General features: G+C 37.3%; 1 protein-coding gene across 1 annotated transcript; it reads right to left on the bottom strand.

Annotated features, from left to right (window-relative positions):
- Positions 1–2,907: 2,907 nt before the first annotated feature.
- PPDPFL (pancreatic progenitor cell differentiation and proliferation factor like) lies at positions 2,908–8,588 on the bottom strand. Its single transcript, XM_072151936.1, has 5 exons — positions 8,398–8,588; positions 7,992–8,104; positions 7,829–7,909; positions 7,039–7,138; positions 2,908–5,001 (listed from the first exon to the last, which is right to left on the bottom strand). The coding sequence occupies exons 2-5, from the start codon at positions 8,044–8,046 to the stop codon at positions 4,989–4,991; spliced, it is 249 nt and encodes an 82-aa protein (XP_072008037.1). The 5' UTR covers positions 8,047–8,104; positions 8,398–8,588; the 3' UTR covers positions 2,908–4,988.
- Between the last annotated feature and the right edge of the window lie 598 nt (positions 8,589–9,186).

The following is a 9,186-nucleotide window of genomic DNA, read 5'->3' as shown; positions in this document are numbered from 1 at the left end:
ATAACCCCCCTAAACTAAATATATTTTCATAAACTGTCATTAGAGACCATTGCCTCTATCCCTTCATTGTCCCTCTACATGCCCGTAAACCTAAGCAATGAGGTCCTAAAGCTGTATGCAAATGACCTGTGAAATGTCCAATGAAGCATTAGCATATTCAAGCTGTCCACCTTATTCATGAGTGGGAGGCACAGCCACACCCCCAGTGCATGACTGACAGCCTGTATAATGGTGTGAGGCTGTATAATGATGTGCTTGCTGGTGGCCTCGCCCCCTGCAGCCTGTGTGTGCAGCCTGTGTGTGCATGTGTGTGTGTTTAGGATAGATACAGCAGCTCCAGGCAGCCATGTTACAGCAGAACATGTCAGATTCATGTGTAGCTGATGTCTGTGTCTCTCACCTGTATATTAGGAGGATGCAGCATGTCAGCAGATGCAGCACACACTAGCCATGCTTTACTATACATTACACACAGACATGAGCAGGGGGAGGAGAGGGGAGGAGTAACAGGGGTGACATCACTGCCTCTGACCATGTGACCAGCCTCATTTACATGATAAAAAATAGATGATTTTACAATGAATAATGTATGAAATAACTAGATAAAGGCTGTGATGGGATCCTTGTGAGCTGCTCCAACAGGTAGTAGTGACAAAACAAGTGACACAGACCTGATGACAGGTGTCCTTTAAGTAAATTTGACCCAGAATCCATAGCAGACAAGGCCTATGGACAGGTCATGTCCTGTTTTTGGAAAAAGCAGCTCTATAAACATTTTTGGGGTAGTCCAGGGCAAAATAAATTGCTGTCAAAACACACTACACTGACAGCAAAGCAGCCTTTTTACTTTATTTTATATGTACTGTATGTAGTACCTTTTTATCTTTGGAGAGAATGTTTTCAGCTCAAAGATGGCCACGGTGCGCATCCTAGAGACTTCAAGTGCCCAGCTCCAGCACTAATGTAATATAAAGGAATGTGCGGTGCGGCCAGCAACCAGGAATTTGCTGTATTTAGTCAACGGCTAAATATAGCAAATTAGTTTAAATTAACAGTTTGTTATATTTAGCCAGTTTACTGTTATTAAGTACAATGATTATGGCTGAGAACCCCTTAAAGTTATCATGGTTACATAGATGGATACAACAGTTTCTGTTTATCATAAATAGTGCAGATGATTCATCTGCTTTTTTTCCTTAATTGAAGAAAATGTTCCATCAAAATATGTAAAAATAATCCTCCTTTCTTCCAAAAATCAACATTTATATGGATGCTAATGAGCCTGAAGAGCACTGTGGCAGTTCTGTTGCTTCACAGGCTGTTACAATGAGCAGAGCAGGTCTAGACTCCCCCTGTACCTCCTGCTGCTACAGGCAGAGGAAGGAGGGAGAGAGCAGGGGGAGGGTGACACATGTTCTTCTCATTGTAACAGCCTGTGAATCTGCCACACTGAGGGACTCTGGTAAAGTCTCGGGCTCACTAGCATAATTGTAAAAGTTATTTTTAGAGGAGGCCATGGATAAAAAATATAAAATAAGATTACCACAGTCACAGTACCTGGATCTATGAGTAAGTACCTGTATCTATGTTTATATTGCTGGATGTTAGATATTCTTTAAGCAGTTTGTATAACAATATCCATCTGTCTCCTACTCCATTAACATTCAGTGATAAAGAAATCTGATAATATCTTAATAAATAGGCTTTAGAAACATTGCTCACGACAAGAGTAGAAAGCAGAACAAAGGAACAGAGAAGCTACTTAACTTGATGAAGTATATTACAAAGTTTGCTGTACTGTTCATTTCTACGATAAAAAATGAGTTTCAGTGGTTTAGTTACTCTTTTAGTATGCCCGCTTACTTACAGTATAACAAATACATATAGCAGATATGCGCTGTCTACATGAGACCCGTAATGTTCTTGATCTTTGGACCATTTTATGCTTTAATACTGTGGGGACATGATTAATCTGAAGTAATATCTTTTTTACATTTATTATGAAATATCTATTTAAGTAATATATATTTTAAGTTTATTATAAAATATCTATTTAAGTAGTGAACCGAGGTCAAGCTTTAGATAATTACTCAGAAATGCTCAATGATTTATAATTCTTACTGTGAGGCTTGATCTTTTTACAAATCAATCAGACCAAAATGTAAAAAAACAAAATAGTGTGGTGTAGTAGTTTTCAGAAGACCTTAATTTGAGTGAATCACCAACAGGCTATAAGATGGAAGATCGTAAGATTGCCAGATCTAGGAATACACAATATGGCCGACTAAAGAATGGCTTCCAAATCTGGTGGTGAATAGACCAATGGCCTCCCAAACCAACCGCCATGTTGGATATTAGTTTACAAAGATAATAAATAATGGGACCCCATTCCTCAGTATGTGTACCAGCTCTCAATGACCATGTCCTCCAAAGAGCACTTTTATGCACAGCTGAAAGTCTTTAGAATGACTTCTGAAGTCTTCAGAACATATGATATGTTCCTCAGATACTATACGATACTTTCTCAGAAAGCTTGGTTCTGGTAGTGTATGTAGGCACAAAATGTCAAATCACTGAAAAAGAATAAGATTTGTGGGGGACCCAAGGGCTCATGGTAGTCAGACACTGACTGGCCCTCAGGTGAGCTAAGTTAAAGGCAAAGACCTGTCAGCATGTTACTGACATGGCTCCTAAGACCATAACAGTCCAAGGCAATAGCTAAAAAGTAAACTAGGGTGTACAACGATGGGCCCCATTAAAAGATTCTATCGGTCCGACACTTATGGTATTCCTAATCTACCCCTGATGTCCATGCATTTACTGTCTATATGATAATTGAGATTGAGTACGGCAGTAATTCTAAAAGCACAGTAAAAACAAAGATTAAACATAATAAAAATATTTTGTTTATTTTTTTTATATATAACATATTTTTGTACAAAAGTTCAGTATAAAATGACAAATATGGCATTAGAGAAAGTATCCATGAAAATATGGATGTAACATCAGAGATTTTGACATAAATCCAAGCAAACACTTTACAAGAAATATCTTTTATATTACAGACAGATTTGCATCCAAAGTTGTGTCAAAGTTTCCGAATGCGCGAATAGATCACAAGGCTTTCAATGATCTTGATCGGATTACTCTTGAGAACCTCAGACTGACAATATATGGCTTAATTTCTCTAGACTTTTTATCTTTAACAAGGTGTATGACATAGCTGGAAATGTTTTTAATATTAGTACAGCTGTCTCCAAATATTTTCTTTATAAATTTGTCTTAATTCTTCTAATAGATTTATCCAGAGTTAATTTCAACTAAATCTAAAGAATCAAAATATGTAAAGAGCATGTCATACTTAAGATGTAGTTGGATGCTGATATTAGCCTCTCCATTAGTTTTCAGCATTTGAATGTTTGATGTTAATGACGTTTCCATAAATTGGAAAATTCCAGGATTATTCTTATAAAAACATGGCACAGATATTATATAACTGCCAACCAAAAGCTTATCAGAGGTTATAGAGTATTCAGCCCCATGCATATTAGGGTTGATTTATTTCGACCAGCACTTTGTGCTCTGTTTTTAATAATTGACTGCGTTGGCCAAGGCACGTCAGCCCTGGCCTGACTAGTTTACTGCCTACTTTTAAGTCACAAGTAGGACAAAAAGGAGCAAAAAAGTCCCAATTTCCATAACAGTCAACAGAAATTGTGACTTCTTTTGTGAATACAAAGATGCATTTAAATGGAAAAACTTGGAAACATCTTCCCTATTAAGTTGAAATGTAAGTCTTCTAAGATCTATCCAGAAAACAAAGTATTGCCACATATCACCGTTGAACTTTGACGCTGTCGAAAGATATGTGCAAGGGGCTCAATATGTGGAGAAAAATTGGATGAGCTAAAGTGTTTCAATGCTGATATTATTCACTTCCCAATTTTACACAAACACATTAGATTGTCTATGATTTCCAACATAAAGTAAGACATTTGCCAACAAAAATATATAGATAGCTTTCAAGTTATTTTGCTTACCCTTAATAAGAACTGAAATTACATTTTTTCTGCATAAGTAACAATTCTTTCAACCAGTTTTAGAGATAATGTTTGATTCAGTAATGGAATATAACATGGGCAGTAGCCCCAAGCTTTCTAAGGCCACCCAAACCACCCACCAAATTTTATACTGAGAAGGACCTTTATGAATGAAATCCTCATATATCTATTCATGCTTTCAATACACATTTACATAAGAGCTATTTCAGAACCTTTGATGGTCCTCCAAAAGTCGTGAAAGTGCACACTGAAAGCAGGCAGAAGGGACACATCCTCCATTTCCCAAGAAGCTTGATTCTAGTACCAGATGTAGGAAGTGAATTCTAAACTTGTGTAGGGGGTATAATATTCCTACAGCGCAGGGCCCACGGCAGTCTTAATCCACCCCTGCTTCTGTGTAACATCAGTCATGATATATGAATAATACAATATGACATTAAACTATTGATTATGAATGCAAGTGAAAGATATAAAACCAAAAAGCAAAAGGAATATATTCTAAATGAAGAAATTGTAAGCTTTCCCAAAAGGCTCTTGCAGTTTGCTTTATGCATACGCTCAACCCTTCTAATATTGGCACATATATTTAAGGGTATCCAAATCCATAGTCCTACATTTTCAGTAGAAAAAACTAAGTCTGTCTACTGACTACATAGTCATGCAGTAAAAAAGTTGTTACTGCATTTTCAATTATGACCAGTCTGATAATTCTGACAGCCCTGGATCGAGTTCCTCAGCTTATCCGATAGAAGGTTCAGTAAGAAAGTAAAATATTAGTCTCGTTATATTCAGGTTTACATGCTTGGATAGAAGGTAAAAATAATGAATCGTCTTCTTTGTATGGCGAGTTCAATCATCCCGGACAATACAACTTGTAGCATCTCATCCATACATTGAAGCAAGCAAGACAATTGGTGGCAGCTCCAATCAGCTGTGGTTCCTATGAAAGGCAAAAAAAACATCATTTGATATGTTCCTCAGTTACTATACAATATTATGATTGGATGCCATTTAGTGCAATTCCCCCGTTAACTTTTTCAGCAGCTTGAGTGGGATGTATGTTATCCAGCCGGCAGAAAGCAATCATTTTTATGATAGCGTCCGGTTCTTTTCATGTCAATTGCACCACTGTGCTTCTGCACATAAAAAGGTTCTGCTGCCGGCAAAAATAGCTCCATAGGACAAATTGTGTTTTTTTTTTAGATTATAAACACATTAAGGCCAATCTCAAAGCTAACGTTAAAAATATATATTATTTGTAATATAGTCCTGAGAATGTACCAGTGTTGTTCTATTAGATACTGCAGCGGAAACGCCAGCAAATATTTGTTTAAGTTTATCACTGTGAGTCTTCTATAAAGACTGGACTTCAACCTTTCATGTTACGGAGTGTATTTAATATTAAAGCTGTCCTGGCCAGCGGGGTAAGGGAAGGAGGGGTCTGGCACGCAGGAGGGCTAAAGCTAGCCTTACACATGATAGTTTTCTCTGCGGGTCATTGATGATGGCTTGTGAATCTGTTGTCTAGCAGCTAAATAAACAAGACTTGGCATGTAACAGCACATAAACAGGACTTTGCTTAGGAAAGAATTGTGATAGTTGTTAGCAAAATTGTTTGGAATTAGGTTTCAGGGGGATTTTATATGGGAGCACAGTACCAAACCTCCTGCATAGGCGTAACAATCCCAAACTAACAAAAAGATCCAGCTCTCTTGCTTCAAAAGTGATTGGTCATTATTCATATTGCATCAAGGACATCACATGAGTTATAACTAAGTGACACGTTTCTGACACCCTCCGGGGTCTTTCATCATGGCCATGACCGGAGGGTGTCAGAAACGTGTCGCTTAGTTATAACTCATGTGATGTTCTTGATACAAAATGAATAATGACCAATAACTTTTGAAGCAAGAGAGTTGTATATTTTTGTTCTTTTGGGATTTTGCATTGAATGACTTTGGGATTCATAAATATTTGTATCTTATCTGCTATGTAGGGGGGGTGTAACTTTGGGATTAATAAATTCTCTTATTTTATCTGTTATGTAGGGGGAGTGTAACTTTGGGATTTGTAAAATATCTTATCTGTTATGTAGGGGGTGTGTAACTTTGGGATTAATAAATTATCTTTTTCTATCTGTTATGTAGGGGGGAGCGTAACTTTGGGATTAATGAATTACCTTATCTATTATGTAGGGGGGGTGTAACTTTGGGATTAATGAATTATCTTATCTGTTATGTAGGGGGGAGTGTAACTTTGGGATTAATGAATTACCTTATCTGTTATGTAGGGGGGAGTGTAACTTTGGGATTAATGAATTATCTTATCTGTTATGTAGGGGGGAGTGTAACTTTGGGATTAATGAATTATCTTATCTGTTATGTAGGGGGAGTGTAACTTTGGGATTAATAAATTATCTAATCGTATCTGGTATGTAGGGGGAAATGTTACATATACAGAGTTGTATAAATAAATGAAGATGAAATGTAGATGAAATACTGAAGTAATGAAGAGATAGGAAATGTATGGCCTGGCAGAAGACCAGGCAGAAGCGGCTCTCATGCAAAGAGAAAATAGGAAAAGAGGCATAATGAATGGTCTGATGGTTGGGAATGATTTTGCTTGTAAAATACTGAGTTAAGTTTGGAATGGACTATTTACAAGCACCTAACAGATTAGGAAGGGGTAATTAGGCTCACATAACATCAGCTAAATATATCATTGTTGGGGGCCCTGATGATGACAAATGAAATTCAAAAAGCCGTCTCATCCCAATCTGGTTGTGACTTCCTACCATCCAGGGCTCGGCTCTACCTTGCTGCGAGGTATAACGTTATAAAATGTGCAAATTCTGATCCAGCTCAAATGGAGGAATGAAGAAATCTTTTATATCTGATTATTGTGGCATCCAAAGCATGTTACAGGTATCTGGGACAAAAATCCCTGAAATCACCAGGACAGGTTCCTGAGTTCTTACCTTTCAGCGCCCATTTTTATCTGCACAGAAGAAACTGGAACTTGCTCACAGTGGAAAAAGTTTTTTAACCACCAACATTTTTCAATCATTTCGGGGAGACCTGTAAAATAGGTATAACATTACACATTGCATCTCAATAGCTTCATTCTAAACATTTCTTTCTACATTTTTAAGTTTATGTTTATAGCAGTCACTGCTTTGTGTAAAAATCCAAATCTTCTGGAGGGTAACATTCCGGAATCTAACATCCACATACAGTGACTCCATATGAGGTCACTGTGCAATGTTATACAATAAACTTGATATATAAACCGTATGGAGTAAATTGGCATTTGTCGACAACCAGAACTTTATACTTTTATTCAAAAGCTATAAAACGTTGCTATGGGTACAAAAAGGTAAAAGTACAAGAGATTTTAGAGAACACTTGACTTGTGTATACAGTACAACAATATTTACTTTTATAATCGCTTTCATCTTAATCTGCCTTGGAAGCTGAAAGTCTCATGAGATTTGCACAAAAGTGACTCAATTGCCAAAAACGTAGGTCCATGTTTTTATAGGAACTTACACCTCCATATATAATAGTAGCAAAGAAGCCAGAGACCTGTTGTTTACATACAGAACAATGCACGCAGCAGGTTATTTGAGCTGAGTATATGGATCTGCATGCATTTTTATTAAGTTTAAAAGAATTAAAGAAGCACAAAAAACTTTTTGATCCTTGTTTATGTATTATGTAGTAACAGCACGATACACAATTCATAAAGCAACTTAAGAAAGGAAATACCTTGTGGAGGTTTCTCCAAATCCATAGGAAGTCCTGAATCTGAACTGCCGGAGCAGCTGCTCGACTCGGAGTTCAGCCGCACTGCAAAAACAAAACATCATTGTACAAGTTTTCAATTTCTTTGGAGAAACTTTATAAAGACATCTATCTTTAAGTTGCTTACCTCTGTAGAACTGATTTTTTGCTAAGAGGCAACCAGCTGACGGAACAGATGCCATAGTCCCAATTCAGACAACGCTAGTATCAAGAGCGGTACAAAATGCAACTAAACTGTACCTGAGAGACAAAACCGGAAAACAGAAACAATTATATTTAATTACAAAACAGCACAAGTCACAACAGACTGCACAACATCAAACACCAAAAGAAAAGTGACATAGCCATGCCCGTGCGAGCTGCTTAGTACACAGATGGCTTTGGACCATTTGAGAAATCTTTAGCATTAAAACTCAAATATCTAGTGAATTAACTCAATAAGTATTCACGTATTTCCGAAACAGAATAAAATGGAATCATATAAAATGCAGGCAACTTTTAAACAACATATACATATATTTATGAGCCTGTACCTTCTGTAGAGTTTCCTCCGCTGAGTTATAAATGTGATTGATATTCCATGTGAGATAACAGTCTGTTCAGCATTCAGCACTCTGCAAGCTATATGCTAAATGTTCTGCCTGTTACAGACACTTGTCCTTGGATTAGGAAGCTCATAGCTTGTTGCTCTTTGGTTTCTCTGGGACAGTTTATATAAAGAGCGCTGCTGCAGGGAGTGTAATGAAATTTGAGCTCGTAAAAACATTGCCAAATTGTGGGAGGGTTTACAGAACACTGTGTGCAAATACAGTCATGGAGCTCAGACATCTGTTACAAAGAAGAACAGAACGAGACACATTCACAGAAGAAACATTCTGCAACTTCTACAAGGTTACGGTCAGGGAAGGTGTCCCTGCTGAATGCCTAATTCCAGTTCTGTAATCTATCAGCAATAACATACCTTGTAACCAGCTGCCGTCACTGGGGCAGGATTATTATTAGGCAGGATCTGACTCCAGATTCTATAATTGACTTGTGAGCCCTTTAGATGTCTTTTGCACATCAGATTTATAATTGTGGCTTATACAGATTGATAAAAGTGGCACATGCAGTACATGTCCGCATAAAAGTCGCAAATTTGTCACTCATAAGTTTTATCTACGCCACTCGGAGATGGAGTGAATTGGCGTCTAATTTTGCGACTTTTTGAAAGGTCCCACTTAATAAGTTTGCCTAGCACGTCTGTATACACATGATAAATCTGCTGTAAGTTGACCAAAGTTAAAAGTGGGGGTGGGTTGGAAAAAGTTGTAAAAAGTAAG

Source organism: Engystomops pustulosus, chromosome 5 (genome assembly GCF_040894005.1).
Source record: "Engystomops pustulosus chromosome 5, aEngPut4.maternal, whole genome shotgun sequence".
NCBI classification, from domain to species: Eukaryota; Metazoa; Chordata; class Amphibia; order Anura; family Leptodactylidae; genus Engystomops; species Engystomops pustulosus.
Note: the sequence above shows the minus strand (reverse complement) of the source record. Positions and strands in the feature narration are given on the sequence as shown.

Coding starts and splice junctions, on each gene's coding strand:
- PPDPFL (XM_072151936.1), bottom strand. CDS start 8,046: ATGGCATCTGTTCCGTCAGCTGGTTGCCTCTTAGCAAAAAATCAGTTC. Junction 7,910..7,991: donor AAAAAATCAGTTCTACAGAG/GTAAGCAACTTA, acceptor TTGTTTTTGCAG/TGCGGCTGAACTCCGAGTCG. Junction 7,139..7,828: donor TTTGGAGAAACCTCCACAAG/GTATTTCCTTTC, acceptor CCTATTTTACAG/GTCTCCCCGAAATGATTGAA.